Below are 27439 nucleotides of genomic sequence, written 5' to 3' on the forward strand. Positions count from 1 at the left end.
GAAACATAACTAGGGCAAAGAAACCACAATTCCACGTGCACCTGCTTTATTCAAATGCGGATTTCTCTTTCCTCCCCCTCTTTTTCCTCCTCTCTGTCTCTCTATCTCTCTCTCTCTCTCCATCTCTCACCCTCCCTCTCTTCCCCCCTCTGTCTCTCTGTCCTTGTCTGTCTCCTGTATCTCTCTCTCCCTCTCTCTCTCCCTCTCTTCTTACCCCTCTCTGTCTCTTGTCCCTGTCTCTGTCTCTCTGTATCTCTCTCTCTCTCTCACACACACACACACACACACACAGCATTCATAGTTTGCTGTACCATGGGGAGAAATGATGGTACAAAGACTAAAAACTCTGACAGAAACAAAGAAACAGAGTACCTTTCTTATTAATGCTCTAAGGGAAAAAAGGAGAGAAGTCGTATTGATTTTTATCACAGAGCCACTTCTAAAGTCAGTATGCCCACCATGCTTTCTCTTGAAAATGCTATCACTCTTATACAGGGTAGATAATAAAGTTTTATTTTCCCTGGTGCTAGGAACTAGAAAAATAGTCTGAGCAAACACTGTGATCAAAGAAAAAAACAGATTTTACTTTACATTTATTGTAAGACCCTTATGTTAGAAGCATCTGGAGAAATCTTATGAGAGATGTCTACAACTTTTTCTGTTCTACTGCTCTCCTCCTCGGTAATTATTTCTACATTATCCCATAATAACACATTGCCTTTGTACCCTTTTATGTTACCTACTTGAGAGAATCATAAAAGACTCCATCAAAAGAACTAATTCACTATGATATTGTTTATCGTTTTTTCTCGTTTTACAAATGGGTAAACTGAAGCCATGAATGTGTAAAGTAATGGGTCCCAAAGGAGATGTGAGAATATCTTACCTTGTGGAACAGGTGTATTCCAGAACAACCAAATATAAGTGAATTTCAGCTCAGCAAATCCCCTTGTAACACTGACTCCCATTAAAAAGTCAGAAATGGGCCAGACACAGTGGCTCACACCTGTAATCCCAGCACTTTGAGAAGCCAAGGCGGGTGGATCACTTGAGGTCAGGACTTTGAGACCAGCCTGGCCAACATGGTAACACCTCATCTCTACTAAAAATACAAAAAAATTAGCTGTGCATGGTGGCATGTGCCTATAATCCCAGCTACTTGGAGGCTGAGGCAGGAGAATCACTTGAACCTGGGAGGGGGAGGTTGCAGAGAGCCGAGATTGAGCCATTGCACTCCAGCCTGGGTGAGAGAGCGAGACGCCATCTCAAAAAAGTCAGAAATACATTCTTACAGGAATAAAATCTTGTAACAGTGCACATTTAAAGATCTGATGAAACTCAACAAACATTGATTGACTGTGTTTACCCAGGCATGTCACTGTCCCAGGCAAGCAGAGGTTATAGGCACAAGTGACTTGACTGTCCAGGAGGTCACTATCCAGTTGAGGGGAAGGGGCTGACTGCTCCATGGCTATAATGCAGAATGGGATCAGGACAGGAGACAGGGCCAAAGAGCCTCAGGGTTAGGGAAGGTGAAGAATAGTCCCAGATGAGGCGATTGGGGGGCCTTCATCAATGCAGTCATCTGGCTGGGCGTGGTGACTCACCCCTGTAATCCCAGCACTTTGGGAGGCCAAGGAAGGCAGTCGGATCACTTAAGGCCAGAAGTTCAAGACTAGCCTGGCCAATATAGCAAAACCTCATCTCTACTAAAAATACAAAAATTAGCCAGGTGTGGTGGTGCGCACCTGTAGTCCCAGCTACCTGGGAGGCTGAGGGAGGAGAATTGCTTGAACCCAGGAGGCACAGGTTGCAGTGAGCCAAGATTGCACCACTGCACTCCAGCCTGGGTGACTGAGCGAGACGTCATCTCAAAAAACAAACAAACAAAACAAAAAACAACAACAACAAAATGCAGTCATCTTTGAAGAGGGATTTTGTGGTGGTCTGAAGGGTGGCCCCAAGAAAGAAATGTACATATCGTAATCCCCAGAACCTGTAAATCAGATGTGCTCAGTCCATGTGTGCTGCTATAACAAAATACCATAGACTGGGTGATTTTCAAACAATGGGAATTTATTTCTCACAGTTCTAGAGGCTGGGAAGTTCAAGATCAAGGCACCAGCAGACCTGGGGGCAGGTGAGGCTGCTCTCTGCTTCCACAACAGTGCCTTGTTGCAGCATCTTCCAGAGGGGATGAACGCTGTGTCCTCCATAGCAGAGGAGGTAGAAGGAATGAACTCACCCCCGAAGACCTTTGATAAGGCACTAATCATATCCATGAGGGCAGAGCCCTTACAGCCAAATCACCTCCTAAAGGCCCCACCTCTTAATGCTGTTGCATCGAGGATTCAGTTTCAGCATCAATTTTAGAGAGGACACCATCATTCAAACCACAACAGTGACATTATGAGAAAAAGTAATTTTTGTTGTAACTAAAATAGGGATCTTAAGATGAAGAAATCATCCTAGATTGTCCAGCGTGCCCTAAATCAAATGATAAGTGCCTTCATAATAAACTTACAGGAAACTGGGTGTGGTGGCTCACGTCTGTAATCCCAGCACTTTGAGAGGCTGAGGCAAGCAGATCACCTAAGGTTAGGAGTTTGAGACCAGCCTGGCCAACATGGTGAAACCTCATCTCTACTAAAAATACAAAAATTAGCCAGGTGTAGTGGTGCTCACTGGTAGTCCCAGCTACTTGGGGGGCTGAGGCACAAGAATTGCTTGAACCCTGGAGGTGAAGGATGCAGTGAGCCGAGGTCCCGCCACAGCATTCTAGCCTGGGTGACAGAGTGAGGCTCCATCTCAAAAAAAAAAAAAAAAAAAAAAAAGAAACTTAGAGGAAGAGATGCTCCAGCAGAGGAGAAGGCCATGTGACCCCGAAGGCAGAGACTGCAGTAATGGGGCCACAAGTCAGGAAACACCAACAGGCTGGGCCCCATGACTCACGCCTGTAATCACAGCACTTTGTGAGGCCAGAGCAGGAGGACTGCCTGAGGCCAGGAGTTTGAGACCAGCCTGGGCTACATAGGGAGACCCTGTCTCTAATTAAATTAAAAAAAAAAAGATGAAAAAAGAAAAAGGAAACACCAGCCACCAGAAGCTGAAAGATGCAACTAACAGGTTCCCCACTAGAGGCTCCAGAGGAAGGGCCCCTCTGCTGACACCGTGATCCCAGACATCTGTCTTCCAGAGCCAGAGGAAGGGCCCCTCTGTGACACCGTGAGCCCAGACGTCTGTCCTCCAGAGCCAGAGGAAGGGCCCCTCTGTGACACCGTGAGCCCAGACGTCTGTCCTCCAGAGCTTCCAGAGGAAGGGCTTAGGCCACGGAGGAGTTTGCGGTTCTTCGTTATGCAGCCCCAGGAAGCCCTGAGCGAGGGAAAGGCCAGTCTGGAGGAGAAGGAGGCCATGCCCAGCGGTGGAGAACTACTTCCATTTTAGAAAACAAAAAAGTGTCCGGGCACAGTGGTTCACACCTGTAATCCCAGCACTTTGGGAGGCCGAGGCGGATGGATCATGAGGTCAGGAGATCGAGACATCCTGGCTAACATGGTGAAATCCCACGTCTACTAAAAATATAAAAAAATAGCCGGACGTGGTGGCGGGCGCCTGTAGTCTCAGTTACTCGGGAGACTGAGGCAGGAGAATGGTGTGAACCCGGGAGGCAGAGCTTGCAGTGAGCCGAGATCACGCCACTGCACTCCAGCCTGGGCGACAGAGCGAGACTCTGTCTCAAAAAAAAAAAAGAAAGAAAAGAAAAGAAAACAAAACAAAACAGTATTCACCATGTTTTTTCCTCAATCATGAGGAATTAACTGTCATCTATTGTGGTGAATTTTAGGTGTCAGCTTGATTGGGAGCATGGGGTGCTGTATTAGACCATTCTCACACTGCTTTAAATACCCGAGGCCAGGCATGGTGGCTCACACCCGTCATCCCAGCACTTTGGGAAGCCGAGGCGGGTGGATCACCTGAGGTCAGGAGTTTGAGACCAGCCTGGCCAACATGGTGAAATCTCGTCTCTAGCCGGGCTCGGTGGCTCACGCCTGTAATCCCAGCACTTTGGGAGGCTGACGTGGGCGGATCACGAGGTCAGGAGATGGAGACCATCCTGGCTAACACAGTGAAACCCCGTCTCTACTAAAAATACAAAAAATGAGCTGGGCGTCGTGGTGGGTGCCTGTAGTCCCAGCTGCTCGGGAGGCTGAGGCCGGAGGATGGTGTGAACCTGGGAGGCGGAGCTTGCAGTGAACCGAGATCGCGCCACTGCAGTCCAGCCTGGGCTACAGAGCAAGACTCTGTCTAAAAAAAAAAAAAAAAAAAAAAAAATCCCTTCTCTACTAAAAATACTAAATTAGCTGGGTGTGGTGGTGCATGCCTGTAATCCCAGCTACTTGGGAGGCTGAGGCAGGAGAATCACTTGTACCTGGGAGGTGGAGGCTGCAGTGAGCCAAGATCACACCACTGCATTCCAGACTGTGCGACAAAACGACACCTCGTCTCAAAAAAAAAAAAAAAAATACAGAAATACCTGAAAGCCACGTGCCGTGGCTCACGCCTGTAATCTCAGCACTTTGGGAGGCTGAGGCGAGCAGATCACCTGAGGTCAGGAGTTCGAGACCAGCCTGGCCAACACAGTGAAATCTGATCTCTACTAAAAACACAAAAACTAGGAGGGCATGGTGGAACATGCCTGTAATTCCAACTACTCAGGAAGCTGAGGCAGGAGAATTGCTTGAACCCAGGAGGTGGAGGTTGCAGTGAGCTGAGATTGTACCACTGCATTCCAGCCTGGGCATCTGAGTGAGATCTTGTCTCAAAAGGAAAAAAAAAAAAAAAGAAAAGAAAAAGAAATACCTAAGACTGGGTAGTTTTTAAAGAAAAGAGGTTGAATTGGCTTGCGGTTCTGCTGTACAGGAAGGCTGTACAGGAAGCACTGTGGCTTCTGCTTCTGAGGAGGCCTCAGGAAGCTTCCAATCATGGCAGAAGGCAGACGGGCAGTGAGGCGTCTCATATGGTGGGAGCAGGAGCAAGAGAGTGCGGCGAGTTCACACTTGTAAACTACCAGAGCTGGTGAGAACTCGCTTACTCTCACGAAGACAGAACCAAGGGGATGGCACTAAACCATTCATGAGAAATCCACCGCCCTGTTCCAGCCACCTCCCACCAGGCTCCAGCTCCAACACTGGTGGCTACAATTTCACATGAGATTTGGACGAGGACACAGATCCAAACCCATATCAGGGGCCCACATTGGACGTAGTTTCAGGGTGGACCTGGGCGGGTGTTTCCAGATGAGATTTGTATCCGTGAACTGAGTTGAGCAAGTGCCCTCCCAGTGTGACTGGGCTTCATCCAATCTGTTGAAGGTCTAAGTAGAGCAAAAAAGGTGGAGGAGGCCGGGCGTGGTGGCTCACACCAGTAATCCCAGCACTTGGGAGGTGAGGCGGGCCTGCGGATCACTTGAGGTCAGGAGTTCGAGACTGCCCCGGCCAAAATGGTGAAGCCCTGTGTCTATTAAAAATGCAAAACTTACCCGGGTATAGTGGTGTGTGCCTGTTATCCCAGCTACTCAGGAGGCTGAGGCAAGAGAATTGCTTGAACCTAGGAGGCAGAGTTTGCCGTGAGCCAAGATCCCACCACTGCACTCCAGCCTGGGTGACAGGGTAAGACTGTCTCAAAAAAAAAAGGAGGAGGAAAGAGGAATTTGTGCCCCATCCCCACCCCCCTCCGTTTTCCCGACTGCCTCACTGCTTGAGCTGGCACATTTCATGTCGTCATCTCAGCAACCACCCCCACCATTCCCCCTCCTCCCTCAAACTGGGATTTACACCATTGCTCAGGCCTTCAGACTGGAACTGAATTACACCACCAGCTTTCCTGGTTCTCCGTGTGGCAGACACCAGATCAGGGTACTTCTCAGGCTTCATGATTACATGAGCCGATGCCTCATAATAAATCTCCATTTACGAATATGAATCTCCCATTAGTTCTGTTTCCTTGGAGAACCCTGACTAATACAGGTATCTACTGGCATTTGGGGAAGAGCATTTTTTCTTTAGGCGGGGATGTCCTATACGTTGCAAGGTGTTAAAACTTCTGGGCCTAGTTGTGAAATATTGATGACATTCCTTAATCATTCTGACAACAAAGTTCCTTCTCCATCCCCAAATTTCCAAAAGTCCTCTGGAGAGCAGTTCTGCATCTGGTTCAACCACTCATAAGCTGTAGAGAGACTAGAAAAGAGATAATCACAGAGTCAGGCAATTTTTACCTGCAAGGTTTTAAAAAACAGAGTTTTTAAAGTTCTTCATAGTTTCTTCCATTAGTGAATTCCTTCCTTCCTTCCTTCCTTCCTTCCCTCCTTCGTTCCTGCCTCCCTCCCTCCCAGTCCCTCCTTCCTTCCCTTGTTCCTTGCTTTCTTCTTACTTTTATTACTTCTTTTGTATCATGAAGAATGAGTGTTGAATCCTACTGAATGTTCTTATTCCACCCATAGAGAGGGTCATATGTGTTTCTGTTACCGGAAAGGGGTCCTATTCCAGACTGCAAGAGAAAGTTCTTGGATCTCACACAAGAAAGAATTCAGGGCGAGTCCATAGAGTAAAGGGAAAGCAAGTTCATTAAAAAGTAAAGGAATAAAGAATGGCTATTCCATAGACAGAGCAGCCCGAGGGCTGCTGGTTGCCCATTTTTATGGTATTTCTTGATGATATGCTAAACAAGGGGTGGGTTATTCATGCCTCCCCTTTCTAGAGCATATAGGGAGGGTAACTTCCTGACGTTGCCATTGCATTCGTAAACTGTCAAGGTGCTGGTGAGAGTGTAGCAGTGAGGACAACCAGAGGTCACTTTCATTGCCATCTTGGTTTTGGTGGGTTTTGGCCGGCTTCTTTACTGCAAACTGTTTTATCAGCAAGGTCTTTGTGACCTGTATCTTGTACCGACCTCCTATCTCATCCTGTCACTTGGAATGCCTTAACCTCCTGGGAGGCAGCCCAGCGGGTCTCAGCCTCATTTTACCCAGCCTCTATTCAAGAGGGAGTTGCTCTGATTCAAATGCCTCTGCCATTTCCTCTTTTAATCTATTAATGTAGATTGCTATGGCAGAGGTGACTTACTGCAAACCTATTCTGCCACTTTTCTTTAGTAACCATGATTGTATTTAGGTGGCAGTGTACCCAGTTAATAGACTGCATGTCTTAGCCTCCTTGGATGCAAGAAATGGTCACGTGGCCAACACGATAAAGGCATGGGGCTGTTTGCATTTTTAGGAAGACCCTTTAAAATAAAATACACCATCTGGAGTGCACCACTTTTGCCTTTCCTTCCTTCCTGCTGCCTGGAATGTTGATGTGATGGGTGGAGCTGCAGCAGTCCTACTCCTTATCAATTCCTTAATAAGGTGATCTTGAGACTAGAAGCTAAACACTAGCATGATGGAGTAGACAGGAAAGTCTGGGTTCCTGGTGATGGTACAGCCACTATATTAGGCTTGGGCCACCTACTTCTGAACTTAATTTACGTAAAAATAAACTTCAATTTTTTTCTAAACACAAGAATGCAGATCGAGGTTATCAAGGAATTGAAGTGAGCCTTCAACCACTGTGTGAAATGGCACATTCAGATTTCATCTAAAGCAGGCAGCTGCTTCCCAGGTTCAGTCAGCCACAGGATGGTGGCTTCATTTAATCAGATCTCTCATTTTTCAACAGATGTCAGAAATTCCAACTTCTATATGAAAGCTCCCAATTAAAAAATCGTGGCTTGGCCAGGTATAGTGGCTCACGCCTGTAATTCCAGTACTCTGGGAGGCTGAGGTGAGTTGACTGCTTGAGCCCAGGAGCTCAAGACCAGCCTGGGCAACATAGTGAGACCCCACTTCTACAAAAAATACAAAAAATTAGCCCAGCATGGTGGCGCAGATCTATGGTCCCAGCTACTTTTTTGGGAGGCTGAGATGGGAGGATCACCTGAGCCCAGGAGGTGGAAGCTGCAGTGATCCATAATCACACCACAGCACCCCAGCCTGGATGACAGAGTGACACTGTCTCAAAACAAACAAAAAACAATAGCTCAGCTTTTATAAAAAACACGGTGTGGCCTAAATACATCTAAGGATGATATTGAGCCCACAGGGCTGCCAGTTCAACTCTTCTTAGGGAGGTTCCTTTCTGGGCTCATGCTGAAGTTGCCTTTGTAAAATCAGAAATGTATCTGTTCACATTTAGCTTTTAATATCCCACGGGCAAGATGAAATAGGGGAAGATCATGGGCGAGTGCCCCCCTCTGCTTCTGTACACCACACCAGACACTGGGTTTTATTGCCTCTTCTTGGTGTGTAGCAAATATATCAGGAGTCCACTCAAAACTTATTTATTTATTTAACACGGAGTCTTGCTTTATTGCCCAGGCTGGAGTGCAGTGGCGTGATCGCGGCTCACTGCAACCTCCGCCTCCTGGGTTCAAATGATTCTTATGCCTCAGCCTCCCAAGTACCTAGGACTACAGGCGTGTACCACCACGCCCATCTATTTTTCTATTTTTGGTAGAGACGGGGTTTTGCCATGTTGGCCAGACTGGTCTTGAACCCCTGGCTTCAAGTGATCCACCCACCTCGGCCTCCCAAAGTGCTGGAATTATAGGAGTCAGCCGCCGCGCCTGGGGTCAAAACTCTTTTTCTAAAATTTCGTTAGAAGGGGGTTGTGGCAGCTCTGTGCAACTTGTCCCCTTTCTTGTTTCCTTGTGTAATTCTGTTGGAAAGTATTAAGTTGTTTAGCAGAATGATAATATTTTCAGATCGCTTTTGTCCTTTAAAAAGGATGTGGCCTGCCTGCCTGGTGCCTGGGAAGCTGAAATGCCAGGAAGAAGAGCAAAATCCTGGGTGTTTTTTTGAGAGTGAGAGGAGGACAGGATTTTGATTGTTCTACAATGATATAAAACTCTTCCCTACTCCATGTCACACTGAGAGACAGAGTGGTGGATCTAACTGGGAGAAGGCCTGCAGAGCCGAATGTGCCCTCCAGGACGGACTTTTATGTCTTGATAAGCCTGGGGGTCATCATGCTGCATAGTGAGGCTGGAGACCTGCCACTGACGGTGGTTATCACATGTCATGGCTTTCTTCATTCCCACTTTCCCTTTTTGAGGCTGGAAGGTATTTGGGGGATGACAGAAAATGAAAACATTGGGCACCCACTAGAATGTTCCACATCTGTAAATACGCATGCATCTTTGCACACACTTAACAGCTGTTTTGGGGGGTGCTTGTTTAAATCCACAGATGGCATTTTGCCAGAGGCCTCCTTCAGTTCCCTATTTCTCTCACTCAAGGTATCCTATTTTGGAGATCCAGACCAGGTGCAGCCCATGTACCCTGATGAACCCCAGGTTCCCCTCTCCAACATCTTTCTCACCGGACAGGTGCGGCCCTGAAATGGGTTTCTACTGTCTCCTCACACAGTCCCCATGTTCCCCTCCTCGGGTTAGTTTTAGGGTAGTCTAGCTTGGGAAGGAATTTGGGACTGATCATGCCACGTCACCTGGAATGGGACTAGAAAGGAATCCTGGGCTTCGTGCGGACCAAGGCCCCACTCAGGTTGTTATGGAAAATGAGGCTGAGAGCCCCTGTCCGCAGCACCCTGTAGGACGGAACCCGAGGTCTCTGCTGGTCCCGGTGGGCAAAGACCCGCAGCCATCCCGGTGCTCCGTGAAGCCCTGATTTCCCAATGAACCCCATGGAAGCCATCACTGGTTTACACGAGAGCGGACCATGGCCACCCCTGCTCCTGTTCCCTGTGGGAAGGGACCAAGGCCACCCCTGGTCCTGGTCACTGTGGGAAGGGACTGTGGTCACCGCTGGTCCTGGTCCCCTTGGGAGGTACCGTGGTCACCGCACCGCTGGTCCTGGTCCCCGTGAGAATGGTCTGTGGTCACCGCTGCCTGTTCCCTGTGGAAGGGACCGTGGTCACTGCTGGTCCTGGTCCTCTTGGGAGGGACTGTGGTCACCGCTGGTCCTGGTCCCCGTGGAAGGGACTGTGGTCACCGCTCATCCTGGTCCAGGTGGGCGGCTACCCTGGTGATGGACCCCACGGGGCACACCCGCGCCACCCCGCACCCAGAGCTCGCGCCGCCCGAGGCCCCCGGTTCCCGTCCCCCTCCCCGCCTGGCGCCGGAACCTGCGAGCTCGGGCGCGGCCTCGGGGAGGGGCGGGCGCGGCCTCGGGGAGGGGCGGGCGGGACAGACCCAGCCGCCCCGGCTCCCCCGCCGTCCGCGTCTGCGCTGCCCCCGGGGCCTGGTCGGCGGCGGCGGGGCCGGTCGATGGCCCGGGCGGCGGCGGCGGCGGCATGCGGCTCCTGTTCCTGGCGGTGCTGCGGCCGCACACCGGCAACGCGGTCACGGCCCAGCGCGTTCGGTAGGTGCAGGGCGCCGGGGCCTGCGAAGCCGGGGCCGGGGGCCGTGGGCCAGGGGGCGGGGACGCGGGGCGCTCAGCCAGGCCCCCTCCAGCCGGGCCGGGGCCGTCCCGAGCCGCGCGCACAAACGGATGGGCCGGTGCCGCCTGCCGGGCGCGCGGGGGTCGGTGCCTCCTGCGCGGCGCGCGTGTCCCAGGGCCTCCGTGCGGCCGGCGCGTTGGCCTCGCGCTCTCCGGAGGGGACTGAGCAGGTGAACAGGCCCGGAGCCGCTCGCGGAGGGGCCCGGGAAGGCCTCGCTGCAGAAGCAGGATGGGAGCAGTATCCGTAGGGATGCGCAGTGGGGTCCGTGGAGCTCCCGGCGGGGGCGCGTTTCCAGGCCGGGGACCGCGGTGCCAGCCCTGCCTTCGCGGATCGGGTCTCGGCTGTGTGCGGGCGTCCGGGTTCCTGTCCCCGAAGTCCCTTCCCCACCTCCCCTCCATCCTCTCTATTCTCGTCTTCCTGGCTGGTTAGCTCCTTCACACTCATCTTTTTCTGCCTTTGTCTTATTTGTTTACCCGTTGGTCTGTGTTCTGGTCCCTGGAACGCAAGCCCAGCGGGGGCCCGGAGAGGGGCTGCCGCGTTAATCCCGCCGCCTCCCGCTTGCACAGCGGGCGCTCGGCCTGTATTAGCCGGATAAACATATTCCTTGAGGCGAAGCCTGGGAAGCGCCAGGATTAGAGCCTGCAGCTTAACAGAAGCCGTGTGTGTGTGTGTGAAGAAAAACGGACTTGCTTCGTGAAATTTCCCGATTTACTTCCCCTCTGTGGGCCTGTTTCCTCATCAATTTATTTTTTTGAAATGGAGTCTCCTGGCGCCCAGGCTGGAGTGCAGTGGTACGATCTGGGCTCACTGCAACCTCCGCCTCCCGGGTTCAAGCGATTCTCCTGCCTCAGCCTCCCAAGTAGTTGGGATTACAGATGCGCACCACCACGCCCGGCTGATTTTTATATTTTTAGTAGAGACGGGGTTTCACTATGTTGGCCAGGTTGGTCTCGAACTCCTGACCTCAGGTGATCCGCCTGCCTCAGCCTCCCATAGTGCTGGGTTTACAGGTATGAGGCACCGTACCCGGCCTCCTCTTCATTAAAATGAGCAATTGAGACTCCACCAACACTTTCATGTCCCTTTCAGCTAATTTCTCCTAAAGATCATAAGAAGCAGAAATGACCAAGAGAGGATCCATCAGTTTTCTGAAGTTTGCTGGAAAATTTACATTCAGGTTTCATGGTGCAGGTTTCTATTAAATAGGTCAGTGATGCTCCGCTTGGGTCTAGCAGTGAGGAGCCCTTTGTGTTCCTGGCTCTGTTGGATGGACCAGCATCCCAGTACGGGAGAGGAATGAAGGAGGTGATTTCACATAGGAATTGGTGCTATTAAGAAAGCAAAACTAGGAGGCTGAGGCAGGAGAATCGCTTGAACCTGGGAGGCAGCGGTTGCATTGAGCCAATTGATCCGGGATCACGCCACTGCACTCCAGCCTGGGCGACAGAGCGAGACTCCATTTAAAAAAAGAAAAAAAAAAGCCTAGGGCGGGCAGGCACGGCGGCTCAAGCCTGTAATCCCAGCACTTTGGGAGGCTGAGATGAGAGGATTGCTTGAGCCCAGGAGTTAAAGACCAGCATGGGCAACATGGTGAAACCCTCATCTCTACAAAAAATAATTTAAAAATTAGCTGATGTGGTTACGCGTGCCTGTGGTCCCAGCTACTCAGGAGGCTGAGGCAGGAGGATCGCTTGAGCCCAGAAGGTCGAGGCTGCAGTGAACTGACATTGCACCACTGAACTCCAGCCTGGGTGGCAGATCGAAACTCTAAAAAATAAAACAAAACAGTTACCGGAAAGGGGTCCTGATCCAGAACCCGAGAGAGGGTTCTTGGATCTTGCACAAGAAAGAATTCAGGGCGAGTCCTTAAAGTGAAAGCAAGTTTATTCAGAAAGTAAAAAAAATAAAAGAATGGCTACTCCATAGACAGAGCAGCCCCAAGGGCTGCTGGTTGCCTTTTTTTTTTTTTTTTTTTTGAGACAGAGCTTCATTCTTTCGCCCAGGCTGGAGTGCAATGGTGGGGTCTCAGCTCACTGCAACCTCTGCCCCTGGGTTCCAGCGATTCTCCTGCCTTAGCATCCGGAGTAGCTGGGATTGCAGGTGCCTGCCACCAAGCCCAGCTGATTTTTGTATTTTTAGTAAAGACAGGGTTTCACCGTGTTGGCCAGGCTGGTCTCGAACTCCTGACCTCAGGTGATCCACCGGTCTTGGCCTCCCAAAGTGCTAGGATTACAGGCATGAGCAACTTCGCCTGGCCTTGGTTGCCCATTTTTATGGTTATTTCTTGGTGATATGGTAAACAAGGAGTGGATTATTCACGCCTCCCCTTTCCAGACCATATAGGGTAACTTCCTGGCATTGCCGTGCATTTGTAAACTGTCATGGCACCGGTGGGAGTGTAGCAGTGAAGACAGCCAGAGGTCACTCTTGTTGCCATCTTGGTTTTGGTCAGTCTTGGCTGGCTTCTTTACTGCATCCTGTTGTATCAGCAAGGTCTTTCTCCCCTTGTATCTTGTGCTGACCTCCTATCTCATTCTGTGACTTAGAACGCCTTCACCATCTGTGAGTGCAGCCCAGTAGGTCTCAGCCTCATTTGACCCAGCCCTTATTCAAGATGGAGTTACTCTGGTTCAGATGCCTCTGACAAAACCAGATAAAGTGATTGAGAGGCATGATGATGGCTGAGATGCTTTAGAGAATGTGGTCCAGGAGGCTGTCTCAGGAGATGACACTGAAGCTAAGACCGAAAAGAGGCCATCACCGGGATCTGGAGGGATGGTGCCAGGAAGGAATAATAGCGAGAACACAGGCCCTGAGCTGTGTGAGAAGCGGAAAGGCAGCCAGGGTCACTGGACTGTAGAGAGTTTGGGGCCAGTGCTAGGAAATGAATCAGAGAGAGAGGCCAAATCTGGCTTGTACATGTGGTGGGGAAAACACTTTGTGCTTAAGAAGTAATTACCACTAAAAAATCAAAAAACAAAAAAACATGGTGAAACCCTGTCTCTACTAAAAATAAAAAAATTAGCCAGCTGTGGTGGCACAGACCTGTAATCCCAGCTTCTTGGGAGGCGGAGGCTCAAGAATCGCTTGAACCCACGAGGCGGAGGTTGCATGAGCCAAGATGGCGCCACTGCACAACAGCCTGGGAGACAGAGCAAGACTCCGTTTCAAAAAAAGAAAAGAAAACCAAAAACAATGTTGAGTGACCAAAGAACCTGAACGGGCACAGAATTAAAAGCTTCAGGCAAAAAACAAATATTACCTGTTATTTAATATTTTGCTCCTAACTTGAGCTGTAAACCCACATCTTCCAAGGGCCCAAACTCACACCCACCCGCAAGGTCACGTTACTTTTGTCCCAACTCAGAGGTGAATTAATAGAAAAAATAACTACGTTAGCTGCTCTCCTGAGATTCACTCCCCCATCATTCCGTTGGTGGTGCACTTTTGAAATTGCCTGTCTTGCTAGGCCTTGGGGCTACGAAGGGGAAGGAGGCGGGCAGGGTTTATGCAGAAGGTTGACTTCAGCTAAACTGGAGTGGAGCGCCATGTAGTCACTTGGTTCTTTCTTTTCCTGGCTGTGCAGAAGCAGAATAAAGGCTGCTCTTCACGCTTTGATGTTTATTCAGACCAGGCGTTTGTTGTCCTTCACCTCAGGAAGGATTGCTGGGGGAAGAAAAAGAAAAAAGCAGAAGTTGCTTGAAGACATCTTCTGCCTTGTGAAAGCTTAGGCTCCTTGAGGAAATGATGCTGGTGTCCTGGACGGGCGGGGAGGGAGGTTCCCTTGGTGACTGAGAGTCCCTGTGAGCTAATCAGCAGTGAGCGGTGAGGACTGGACGTTCTCCTCCAAAATCTCTGCCAAAGACGCCAGAGACCACCCTCAACTGACCCTGGACCCTTGGGGAGGGAGTTCCCCAAATGCATAAATCTGGAGTTCCCGTCAGCCTGGCAGAATAGGAGGTCAGAATTAGGTAAGACTGCATTTAAAGAAAAAAAGAAGTGGTTCTATTCTTGTACCAGTTGGTCATTGTAAATCAACACCCCATATATAAGTAATGGTGCTAAATCCTCATGAATGTATTGGCCTGGGAAGCACAGGATCCTCTGGGGACATATAGGTGGGGACCGATCCCAGATCAGAGGTCGGGGAAAGCCTTCTGGTGCTTTCCAAGCCTGTTCCCTGCTGAAAAATGGCAAGGTCCAGACCAAGTTTGCTTTGTGGCTTAGTGTTCTTATTCATAATGAGGATGCCAATATGGGTTGTGAATGGAATTAAAGGAGTTAATACACTTTCAGAGTTTTTAAAGCAGTGTCTGGAACATAGTGGGGACTAAGCTCTGATTTTTTTTTTTTTTTTTATCTTGCCCAAATTCCTGTCTAAGGGATCTGGGAGTCATGCCCTACAAACCATAAATTCTCATCAGATGGGTTTTATTTGACACTATATATCGTGACTTACTTTCCAATCTGACTCTGGCATAACATTATGAGGCAAGAAAAAAATCAAAATATTTAACCCCAAAACATGCTTCTGTACCATATCTTGAAATGGCCCTGCAGAGCCATCCTTTGTGGGAGGAAAATCTGCATCTGTAAAGAATCTCTGCTGGACCTGGTGGCTCACATCTGTGATCACAGCACTTTGGGAGGCTGAGGCAGGTGGATCACTTGAGGTCAGGCATTGGAGACCATCCTGGCCAACATGGTGAAACCCCGTCTCTACTAAAAATACAAAAGTTAGCTGAGCGTGGTGGCACACACCTGTAATCCCAGCTACTTGGGTGGCTGAGGAAGGAGAATTGCTTGAACCCGGGAAGCAGAGGTTGCAGTGAGCTGAGATCACACCATTGCACTCCAGCCTGGACAACAGAGGGGGACTCTGTCTCAAAAAAAAAAAAAAAAATCTCTATTAACATAGCTAGATCTTTTTCTTCCATGCCCTCCCAATCCTGAAGAGATTAACTAAAAGTCTAGCACCTTTTAAAGATCTGAAGAGGAAAAATTTGTCATTTATTATTTCTAAGGGCAGCCACTGTAAGACTTCAGAGGAACATTGGTCTCCACAGTCTTTTATCTTAACTTGAACATTTCCTTTCTATGGATCCCAGGTCTTAAGACAAGCCTCAACCAATTGTCAGCCAGAAAATGTTTAAATTGACTTATAGCTTGGAACTGCCCCTCCTCCCCACAACCCGCATGCTTTGAGTTGTCCTGCCTTTCTGAACCAAACCAATGTATTTCTTAAATGTATTTGATTGATGTCTCATGCCGCTCTAAAATGTGTAAAACCAAGCTGTACCCCGACCTCCTTGGGCACATGTTCTCAGGACCTCCTGAGGGCTGTGTCACGGGCCATGGTCACTCATATTTGGCTCAGAATAAATCTTTTAATATTTGACAGAGTTTGACTGTTTTCGTCGACAATAGTTGTGAGCTATTAATCAGCATAATGGGCCTTAGTTAGCAAGCTGCGAGAATGGAGGGGAGGCGTCTTAGGCAGAGGGTCAGCCAATGGGATGGGAAGAGACCGTCTCTTCCAGAGCTGAGAGTCAGGCGGCTTTCACATCACAGAATCCTGTAGATCAGCGACTCTCCCTCCAGAAGAGCATGGGGTACAGAGGATGTGCCGAGGAGGGGGAGCCATTTTGCCCCCAGGGTCGTTGGGCAAGGTCTGGAGACATATTTCGATGTCACCACTAGTGTTGGGGGCTACTGGCATTGAGTGGGACGCCGCTCCACATCCAGTAGTGCACAGGACAGCCCCCCACCAAGAGTGACCCCGCTTGACATGTGAACAGGGCTTTGCTGATGAACCCTTCTCTAGGTGGGGTCAGGAGATGTGGCTGGAGAGGGAGACACGGCCACGCAACACCTTCAATTTTGTGCCAAAAACAGGATTGCACCATGAAAGGCCATGAGATTTGCGTGTAGTTGAAAATCGTGTGTGCATTTGGGTTTGGCATATTTAGGAAGTAAAATGAACAGGCCTTGGCAGTTGAGTGTGGGGAGTGAAGGAGAGAAAAACCCGTGATTTCCTTCGTGATAGAGGGAAAATCTAAGGCTTCTGCTGTCTAGTAGTTTTTTAGAAGGTGTAGGTGATAGAATGGAATAATGTGTTTCTTGGGCACAAAATCTGGGGGATCAATAACTTGAGAATTGACGTTACATTGTCTGTGTGTCACGTTAAATATTCTTCAGTATAAAGTGTTCAGGGTGTGTAAGTTTCCTTTAAGTATAACCCGTGAGCTGCTAGCGAGTATTCTGAATACCCTAATGTGGCACCTACACTCTAGAGATGTCTCCTAGGCACTGTAACATTAGCAACCCACATGGGAAGATTTGTTCATTAGCATAAAGCATTTCAGAAATTAGGCTGGGTGCGGTGGCTCATGCCTGTAATCCCAACAGTTTGGGAGGCCGAGGCGGGCAGATCACCTGAGGTCAGGAGTTCGAGACCAGCCTGGCCAACATGGTGAAACCCTGTCTCTACTGAAAATACAAACATTAGCCAGGTGTGTTGGCTGGCACCTGTAGTCCCAGCTACTCGGGAGGCTGAGGCAGGAGAATCACTTGAACCCAGGTGGCAGAGGTTGCAGTGAGCCGAGATTGCACCACTGCACTCCAGCCTGGGTGACAGAGTGAGACTCTGTCTTAACAAAAAGAAATTAGTGGTGTCTAAGATATGTGGTTCACTGGGAAGATGACACAGGCTGTTGACCAAGAAGTCAGGGAGCCCTCACCTGCTGGGCAGCCCTTGAGGGGTTGCCAGCTCTATCTGGTCTTGCGTCCCTGCCATAACCCTCTGTCATCTGTCTTAACTAGATTGGCTAGTGTGGCTGCTAGTATGGTCCAGTGTGGACTTGATCCTTCGGGCAGGGTGCTTGGAGAACACAGAGAGTTCTGCAGCCCAGCAGAATAGACCATTTTGTGTGCGTGTGGCTGAATCTGGAGTAAGAGTTCCTCTCATTATAGGGCACACCCGGTGGTGAGGTTGGAAGGAAGAGGTCAGAAGGGTCCCCACCCCCCTCTGATCCCCTGAGAATGAACATTTGCCAGGAGAGCCAGGCCGTCCTCACGGAACCGGGGAAATTGGTCTAGGTCAGTTTCTAACGGTGAAGTTCAAAATTAAAAGCAGCTCTGGTAAGTGAAAAAATAGAGTCTGACACCTAGAGAACCAAGTTCATGTCACCTGTGGAGGGGGACAAACTGCACAAGGAGTGGATGTAAAAAATTCACACCGAGAGTAAGTCGTGGAGTTGTCTCAAAGGGTGCCCCCTGTTATGCTAAAATAGGAGGCTAGTCCTCGGAAACACTGAAATCATCTTCTAAAACCAGGGCGACAAACTGCTGCCTGCCCGGGGTTAAACGCAGCCTCCCTGCCAGTTTTGTAAATAAAGTTGTAGTGGCCCCAGCTATACTATATACGCTTATGTGTTGTTCACATTTCTGCTTTTGCTTCTCAGGGGCAGAATACAGTAGTTAGAACAGAGGCCCTCTGACCCACAAACCCAAAGGTATTTCCTCTCTGTCTGCTTCCAGGAAAGGCCTTCTGACCCGTGCTCTACATCTTGATATCAGATATTCGCTAGATAACTGAGTTGCATGCCTAGTGTATTGTCTGCAGAGCTGCCAAGGGTACTGGGGAAATGCATGAAGATGGTCGTGGAAAGAGAACAAAATAGAGCATTTGGGCTTCCTCAGCCCAGAGCAGGGAAGCCTGAGGGGCGGTTCAGTCCAGCCAGGAGTGTGTTGACATCAGAATGATGGCAAATGTTGTCACACTCATAGCTGGACTTGGTGCAGTGGGGTGGTGATTGTGTGTTTGTTCTGTTTCTCCATCTGGAACGGAGAATACAAAGGTGTGTTTGTCGGAATGAGAAGCACTTTAGATAATGGGGGAGATTGGAGCACTAAAGGACACGGACCAGAAAGGAGAGAAAGTGAAGGAAGAAGTGCAAACATCCTTTGCATCCAAGGCAGTACGTTTCCTTCCAGGCCCGGCTACTTTCTGGCCGCATCATTCTGAATTCTCTGTGATTGCCAAGCATTTGGAAAGAGAAAAAAAAAGTATGAGGAAAAGTTTTCAGGTTTTCTTTTGAGGAGTCAAAGGAAAGTGTGAATGCAGATGAAGTTCAGACAAGGAGGCTATTTTATTTCTTCTACCTTCCTTTGTTCTGTTTGTTTTTTAAAGATCTTGTTACCAATTTTTCCACGTTCAAAGATAGCCATTGAGGCCATACGCGGTGGCTCATGCCTCTGATCCCAGCATTGTGGGAGGCTGAGGCAGGCAGATCACTTGAGGTCAGGAGTTTGAGACCAGCATGGCTAACATGGTAAAACCCTGTCTCTACAAAAATTAGCTGGGCATGGTGGTGCATGCCTGTAATCTCACCTACTCAGGAGGCTGACGCAGGAGAATTGCTTGAGCCTGGGAGGCGGAGGCTGCAATGAGCCAAGATTGCGCCACTGCAGTCCAGCCTGGGTGACAGACTGAGACTCTGTCTCAAAAAAAAAAACCAACCAAACAAAAAAACCCCACAAAGATAGCCATTGAAAGTTGTTGCTGGGTGCTGTGGCTTACTCTTGTAATCCCAGCACTTTGGGAGGCTGAGGCAGGCAGATTGCTTGAGCTCAGAAGTTTGAGACCAGCCTGGGCTACATGGTGAAACCCCATACAAAACATACAAAAATTAGCTGAGCATGGTGGTCCCAGCTACTCAGAAGGCTGAGGCAGGAGAATCACTTGAGCCCAGGGAAGTTGAGGCTGCGATGAGCCATGATTGCACCACTGCACTCCAGCCTGGGCAGCAACAGAATGAGACCCTGTATCACACACACAAAAGAAAGTTGTTAATATCTTCATTCAGCAGATATTTTTTGAGCGTCTCCCATGGGCACAGTGCTGTGTAGGCGCAACACAGAGAGCCGGCGTCATGCAGTCCCTGTCCTCAGGAGGCAGCCGCTCAACCACAGAGAGCTTCTGCGCATCAGCTCGATGCTCAGCATTGTCATTTGGAAGACAAGTCTAGCATTCTAGCATGGAAGACAGACACAAGCATGTAATTACCCAGACATTTGTCTGATTGTGATACGATCAGTGCTATGATGGAGAAGTGTAGGGTGATGACAGAGAGAGGACTCTGAATAGAGCCGACCTACTTCCAGAGGGCGTAGGGTCCAAGGAAGGGCTTCTCTTTCCCCCTCTGAAGGTTCACTGAAAACCAGCTGAGCAAAGACAGATTCATAGGAGACACGGCACACACCTGTGTTGGTCATAGTTTTACATGACATGGGAGGCTTCAGAATGAAGACCCAGAGACACAAGAGACTGGCCAGTTTATGCTTAGGTTGGACAAGGTACGGACAGCCACATGGAAATAGGATGGGATGAAAGGGTCTGATCGAACACTGATAGACTGCTTGGGAAAGCCCAGCAAGGCGAGTCTGTCTGGATGCATCTTGGCCCCTCTGTGCAGCCTTCTTTCCTTCTGGTACAAGGCAGGCCCTCTCTGGAATTGGGGCTTTGTGACCTACAATCAAACAAGGTAGTTTGGATAATTTCCTTTTTTTTTTTTTTGAGATGGAGTTTCGCTCTTGTTGCCCAGGCTGGAGTGCAGTAGCACAATCTTGGCTCACTGCAACCTCTGCCTCCTGGATTCAAGCGTTTCTCCTGCCTCAGCCTCCCAAGTAGCTGGGATTACAGGCATGTGCCACCGCACCCAGCTAATTTGGTATTTTTTTAGTAAATAGAGACGGGGTTTCACCATGTTGGTCAGGCTGGTCTTGAACTCCTGACCTCAGGCGATTCACTCGCCTTGGCCTTCCAAAGTGCTGGGATTACAGGCATGAGCCACCGCACCTGGCCTGGGATAATTTCTTTATGGTCAGGTTTTACACAGGAAGGCAGGGGAAAGTTAGAGTCATAATTTTGGGTTTTATGGCTGGCTTTGGGGAGAAGGAGTTCTGGTTTCCATGAACCACCGTGGGAAAGAGGAATTCTAGTTTCTCTGGTTAACCTCTGGGGAAAATGAGGGGTCAGAGACAGGAGGGCGGGAGAGGGTCAGAGAGAGCTGCTGAGGCCTTCATTTTGGGGTTTTTTTCTGAGCCCCAACCAGGGTCTGGGAAGACTTCTTCAAGAAATAACATTTTATTTCACATATAGTTTATTATTATTATTATTTTTTGAGACAGAGTCTCTGTCCCCCAGGCTGGAGTGCACTGGCACGATCTCGGCCCACTGCAACCTCTGCCCCCAGATTTAAGTGATTCTCCTGCCTCAGCCTCCTGAGTAGCTGGGATTACAGGCATGTGCCACCACGCCCAGCTAATTTTTAGTATTTTTAGTAGAGACAGGGTCTCACCATGTTGATCAGGCTGGTCTCGAACTCATGACCTCAAATGATCTGCCCTCCTCGGCCTCCCAAAGTTCTGGGATTACAGGCATGAGCCACCCCACCCGGCCCCATATAGTTTTTGAAAAAAATTGAGATATAATTCACATATCATAAACTTCACCCTTTTAAAGTATGTACACACCAGGGATTCTTAGTGTATTCATAAAGTCACGCAACCGTCACTCCTATCTAATTTCCGAACATTTCCATCACTCTCAGAAGAAACCCATATCCGTTAGCAGACGCTCCCCTTCTGCTCCTCCCCCAGCCCCTGGGAAATAGTCGGCTTCCTTTGGTCTCTAGGAATAGGCCTATTCTGGACGTTTCGTAGGAATGGGATCATACACGATGTGGTCCCTTTTGTGGGCTTGGCCTAAAGTGTCAGTCCTTCATTCCCATGTGGCTGAGGAATACCCCATCAGCCGGATGGGCACTTTTGCTTGTCCACTCCTCAACTGGAGAATGGTGGGCCTTTGGGACATTTCCACCTTGGAGCTATCCTGAGTAGTGTTCTGTGAGCATTTGCGCATATGGGAAATAACTTTTTCGGCTGGGGCCATCGGGGTTAGCGAGAGGAGAGAGGCTGGGACGTGCATTCTGGGCAGAGGGAGCTGTGTGTGGAGGACGCCGTGAGCCAGGAAGGCGCTTGTGAGACCCCGCAGAGGAGTTGGCTGAGGACCTGAGTGGGCAGCTCGGGGGTGGAATCCAGTCACTGTCACTGTCATCTTGTGGATTCTGGGTTTAAAGCTGTCAGGATTGAAGGATGAGGGATGAAGGTTGCTGCTTTAAGAACAAGGAAAGTGTATAGATCTGCCAGGTGTGGTGGCTCATGCCTGTAATCCCAGCACTTTGGGAGGCCGAGGTCAGCAGATAACCTGAGGTCATGAGTTTGAGACCAGCCTGGCCAACATGGTGAAACCCTGTCTCTACTAAAAATACAAGAATTAGCCGGGTGTGATAGTGCATGCCTGTAATCCCAGCTACACAGGAGGCTGAGGCAGGAGAATTTCTTGAACCCAGGAAACAGAGGTTGCAGTGAGCTGAGATCGCGCCACTGCCCTCCAGCCTGGGTGACAGAGCAAAACTCAAAAAAAAAAAAAAAAAAAAAAAGGCCGGGCATGGTGGCTCACTCCTGTAATCCCAGCACTTTGGGAGGCCGAGGCGGGCGGATCACGAGATCAGGAGATTGAGACCATCCTGGCTAAAGTGGTGAAACCCCATCTCTACTAAAAATACAAAAAAATTAGCCACACGTGGTGGTGGGCACCTGCAGTCCCAGCTACTCGGGAGGCTGAGGTAGGAGAATGGCGTGAACCCGGGAGGTGGAACTTGCAGTGAGCCAAGATCACGCCACTGCACTCCAGCCTGGGTGACAGAGCAAGACTCCATCTCAAAAAAAAAATGTATAGATCTGAATACTATCTGGAAGGACCCTGCGATACTGTGGCAGCGGGGAGAGAAGAGAAGAGCACTAGGGGGACTTCCAGGGGCCTGACTTGTGCCGCTGTGTGCACGGTGGGCAGGTCCCTGCACATGCAATACTGGCTGATGCCAGCTTGGCTGGGGCAGGAGAGTCTTAACATGCTGACTGCGAGGTGCCTGTCAGACACACTGTAAGTTTTTGTTGAATTAGGGCAGTTGGAACCCCTGGGCACTCAGAGAGGCTTCTGGGCTGAAGATGAGAAGCTGAGTGTGGGATGAAGTTTGCTTAGTCCTGCACTAAGGGTGGGGCAAACTGGGATATAACATGATCAGAAAGGAGCCAGGCTGGGAAGGCAGAGGGCCCCGGAAATCCAGAAAACTTAGGGAAGCCAAAGAAGACGAATTTCCCAAGCAGGAGGGCTGGGTAGCGATGCTGGATGTTGCTAACAGGTCCATCTGCTCAAGACGTCAAAGGGGCAATGAGGGTTGGCACCTGAAGGTCTGTGGAGATCTTGTCTGATCTTGTTCCGCAGGAGTAGTGGCAGGTGGAAGCCCAGGAGTGGGCAGGCACGGGAGATGGAGATGGTGAATGTGTGCCACCCTTTCATTTCCAGAAGTCCTTTTGTGATGAGCAGGGGAGGAGAGAGTAGAGCCTGATTGGGGGAGGATGCTGGGTTGCTGGGGAAACCTTCTAAGGGGCTCGGGCATATTTGATGCTGCCTGAAGGTGAGTGGGAAGAGGAAACAGGGAGAGGCATGACTGTGGGGTGGTTAACTCCTGAGCTGTTGGGGAGGGGTGAGCTGGAGAAGGAGTGTGGCCTCTGCTGGGACCTCGGGGAGAGGCCCGGAGGCCTGCAGGTGCCAGAGGGGTAGGTGTGGTGGGGGACACTTGACGGTGTGCCTGTCTTGCAGCTGTGACTTTCTCTGTAGAGGAGGCAAGGCCATGAGCTGCTGGTGGCAGAACAGATAAGGACCTCAGAGGCTGGAGGAGAGGGAAGGTGTCACCACCCCAGCCCTCCCTGGGTCATTGCCAAAGCCTCTTAGCTTGTCTCTTTTCCCTTTCAACACAGCAGTCAGACTGAGTCTGGTGAAATGCTCAGCCAGATTGCATCTCTTCTCTGCTTCACATCCAACACACACCGAGGCTTCTGCCAGGACCTGCTATCCTCTGCGCTGTGGGCCCCTCAGTGACGTACCCTTCCCAGACCCCTGTGACCTCCCAAAGCCCAGCACGTCCCACATCAGGCCCACAGCACCTGCTTTTCTGATATTCTGATACAATACCCACTGATGTTATTTTTTGTTTATTTGAATTTATTTTTAAAATTTACATTGTTACTTTTAGTTTGACAACTAGTAATTGTATTTACCATGTGATGTTTTGGACTATGAATACATTGTGGAATGATTATATCACGGTAACGAACATGTCTGTCACCTTGAAGACAGTCAGTATTCCGTATCTGTGGGTTCCATGTCTGCAGTTCCAAGCTACTACAGATCAAAATTTTAAAAAGTATATAGAAATAAAAAACAACACAGGCCGGGCCCGGTGGCCCACGCCTGTAATCCCAGCACTTTGGGAGGCCGAATTGGGCAGATCACCTGAGGTCAGGAGTTTGAGATCAGCCTGGCCAACATGGCAAAATCCATCTCTATTAAAAATACAAAAATTAGCCAGGCATGGTGGCATGCGCCTATAATCCCAGCTACTCGGGAGGCGGAGGCAGGAGAATCGCTTGAACCTGGGAGACAGAGGTTTCAGTGAGCTGAGATTGCACCACTGCACGCCAGCCTGGGTGACAGGGCGAGACTCTGTCACAACAACAACAACAAAAAACCCAAAAGACCAAAAACCCCCCAAAACCCCAAACAACACAGCAGAACAACTATTGAATGGCATTTCCATTGTATTAGGTATTATAAGTAATCTAGAGATGATTTAAAGTATACAGGAGGATGTGTGAAGGTGATATGCAAATGCTGTGCCATTTTATATCTGGGACTTAAGCATCCTTGGATTTTGTTATCCACAGATTCCCAGGGATGATTGTACCTTTTTTTTTTTTTTTTTTTTGAGACAGAGTCTTGGGTCTGTCACCCAGGCTGGAGTGCAGTGGCATGATCTTGGCTCACTGCAAGTTCTGCCTCCCGGGTTCATGCCATTCTCCTGCCTCAACCTCCCAAGTAGCTGGGACTACAGATGCCTGCCACCACGCGTGGCTAATTTTTTATATTTTTTAGTAGCAACCTGGTTTCACCATGTTAGCCAGGATGGTCTCGATCTCCAGACCTCGTGAGCCACCCGCCTTGGCCTCCCAAAGTGCTGGGATTACAGGCGTGAGGCAGCGTGCCCGGCAATTGTACTTATTATTTTTTGTAGTGAAAACATTTAAAATCTTTTTTTTAAGCAATTTTGAAATATGCAGTATGTTATTATTGACGATGGTCACCATGCCGTACAAGCTATTCCTCCTCCTGACCCCCACCAAGCCCCCCAACAGCCTCTGGGAACCACCATTCTGCTCTCTACTTCTGTGTGCTGGACTTTGTTAGCTCTTCATCTTTTCCCCCACAGTATCCACATGGTTTGCTGCCTCATCACCTTCAGGCTTTTTTTTTTTTTTTTTTTTTTTTTTTTCTTGAGACCGAATCTCTCTCTGTCACCCAGGCTGGAGTATAGTGGCATGATCTTAGCTCATTGCAACCTCCACTTCCCTGGTTCAAGCGATTCTCCTGCCTCAGCCTCCTGTGTAGCAGAAATTACAGGCGTGCGCCACCACACCTGGCTAATTCTTATGTTTTTAGTAGAGACAGAGTTTCACCATGTTGGCCAGGCTGGTCTCGAACTCCTGACCTCAGGTGATCCACCCAATTCGGCCTCCCAAAGTGCTGGGATTACAGGCATGAGCCACCGCGCCAGCCACTTTCAGGTGACCTTCTTTAGCGGTACCTCCCCTGCCCACTCTTCTCAAATAGCAGCCCCTTCCACCACACACTCTCTCCCTGTCTCCCTGGGGCTGGTGGTTTTCCTCCCGAGCAAAAGACCTGCCTCTGACATAGAGAAGATTTGGGATTTTCTGGCTCATTGACCTTTTCCCTGCTCTAGAAAGTTGGCCCTTGGGCGCAGTGGCTCACGCCTGTAATCCCAGCACTTTGGGAGGCCGAAGCGGGCGGATCACCTGAGGTCAGGAGTATGAGACCAGCCTGACCAACATGGTGAAACCCCGTCTCTACTAAAAATACAAAATTAGCTGGGCGTGGTGGCGCATGCCTGTAATCCCAGCTACTCAGGAGGCTGACACAGGAGAAATGCTTGAACCCGGGAGGCAGAGGTTGCAGTGAGCCGAGATCGCACCATTGCACTCCAGCCTGGGCAACAAGAGTGAAACTCCTTCTCAAAAAAAAAAAGAAAAAAAAAAGAGAGTTGGCACCTGGAGGGCAGGGGTTTGTGCATGTTTTGTTCCTTACTGAACCCTTGGTGCCCCGACGGTGCTGGGCATACAGCAGGTGCGCTCAGTCACTGAAAATGCATGAGAGGTGCCGACGCAGTAGTGAGCAACTTGGGATCCCATCTCACAGATCTCCACTTACCCTCTGCCTCGGGGGGTCCCCCAGCAGGCGCCAGTGCCCGGGGCTGCCATGGAGAAAGCTGACCTGGAGACTCTCCAGGGCTGGCATTGTTCCAGATGCTCACATGCTTGCTACAGAAAGACTAGGGGATGGGAGTGGTTAAGGTGTTGACAAGAAAGTGATTGAAATGGCGGAGCATGGAATCTCCCCAGAACTGGGAGAAAAGCCCGGAGGGACTGTGGGTCCGAGGGGGCAGAGGTCAATGGTCTGGAATTCCGAGGAGGCCAAAGGACTCATAATGGAAGGATTGAGGGGATGAGAGACTGCGATGGATTGTGTATAAACTAACAATAAGGGCGCTAAGCTATTATTGTGGTGTGTCTTAGAGATCTTCAGCCTTGGGTAATTGAATTGAAAGCTAAGTTGAATTGAAAACCCAACCTAAATTGTCTTAGACAATAAAGGGAATGTAATGGCTTTTGCCATAAGAAGGCTGGAGGCAGGGCCTCTCGGGGTGGTTTTCCAGCAGAGGACAGGGACAGGAGTCCACTTATCTCCGTTTCCTGCATCTGCTTTCCTCTCCTGGCAGAATCTTCTCGCCAGCCCCTCCTGGGGCTCCCTGCATCCCAGGCCCATGGAGAACCTCCGCGGTTGAGTCTCTGAAAACACGACCCCAGGTCCCAGAATTGAACATCTAGGGGTGGGTGTGTGGAGAGCCGGATGTTTTGATTGGCAGGAGCCTGCAGGAGCACCCTTGGATCTGGAGGTGGGGCTCGTCCTCCTCAAATAAGTGCCAGGGAGGGTCGAGGTATTAGGAAGGGGCATGTGGGAACAGACACTGTGGAGGCAACACCTGCCCAAAAGCGTCACTCGTCCTTATGGAGAAGGGAAATGGGAAACGCAGGCCTCCGGGAACTTCTGAAGATGTAGAGGAGTAACAGGTGTTGTGGACCTTGAAGGAGTGAGAAATACCATTAGGCAGGTTGGAACTGGGGAGATTCTCATAGATGTTGAAATGCCTGGCTTTTCTGGGTAGATTGGTAACCTTGCAGCAACGAGTAGCTCCTCGATAGGCTGGGGACCGACTGCCAGAGCCAGTGGGGTCTGACCTTGCGCTCTCGCCTGGAAGCATAATGTGAGCCCCATGGGTCCTCTCAGATTTTCCAGTAGTCACATTAAACATAGCAAAAAGAAACAGATAAAATCAACTTTAATATTATATTCTCTTTCACTCAACATATCTAAACATGATTTTGATCTATTTTGTTTGTTTTCTTTCTTTTTTTTGAGATGGAGTCTCGCTCTGTTGCCCAGGCTGGAGTGCAATGGCACGATCTTAGCTCACTGCAACCACCGCCTGCCGGGTTCAAGTGATTCTCCTGCCTCAGCCTCCCGAGTAGCTGGGATTATAAGCGTGCACTACCATGCCCAGCTAATTTTATATTTTTAGTAGAGACGGGGTTTCTGCATGTTGATTAGGCTGGTCTTGAACTCCTGACCTTAGGTGATCCGCCCGCCTTGGCCTCCCAAAGTGCTGGGAATACAGGCGTGAGCC

General features: G+C 49.7%; 1 protein-coding gene and 1 long non-coding RNA gene across 9 annotated transcripts in view; one reads left to right on the forward strand and one right to left on the reverse strand.

Annotated features, from left to right (window-relative positions):
• Positions 1 to 5827: 5827 nt before the first annotated feature.
• LOC129010244 (uncharacterized) lies at positions 5828 to 10302 on the reverse strand. The gene is made up of 3 exons (XR_008492958.1): positions 10182 to 10302; positions 9888 to 10019; positions 5828 to 6239 (listed from the first exon to the last, which is right to left on the reverse strand). It is a non-coding gene; the product is annotated as an uncharacterized LOC129010244 (long non-coding RNA).
• Positions 10229 to 27439, forward strand: part of GLT1D1 (glycosyltransferase 1 domain containing 1) — a 140231-nt gene continuing 123020 nt past the window's right edge. For 7 of the 8 annotated variants that reach the window (XR_008492957.2, XM_054444237.1, XM_054444232.1 and 4 more), the window contains exon 1: positions 10229 to 10417. Coding sequence is in view for 6 of the 8 variants with exons in the window: in XM_054444233.1 (XP_054300208.1) it covers positions 10324 to 10417 (94 nt within the window). In the remaining 2 variants the exon portion in view is untranslated. The remainder of the gene's footprint in view (positions 10418 to 27439) is intronic. The other variant, XM_063646810.1, reaches the window with a different exon arrangement.

Source organism: Pongo pygmaeus, chromosome 10 (assembly GCF_028885625.2).
Source record: "Pongo pygmaeus isolate AG05252 chromosome 10, NHGRI_mPonPyg2-v2.0_pri, whole genome shotgun sequence".
NCBI classification, from domain to species: Eukaryota; Metazoa; Chordata; class Mammalia; order Primates; family Hominidae; genus Pongo; species Pongo pygmaeus.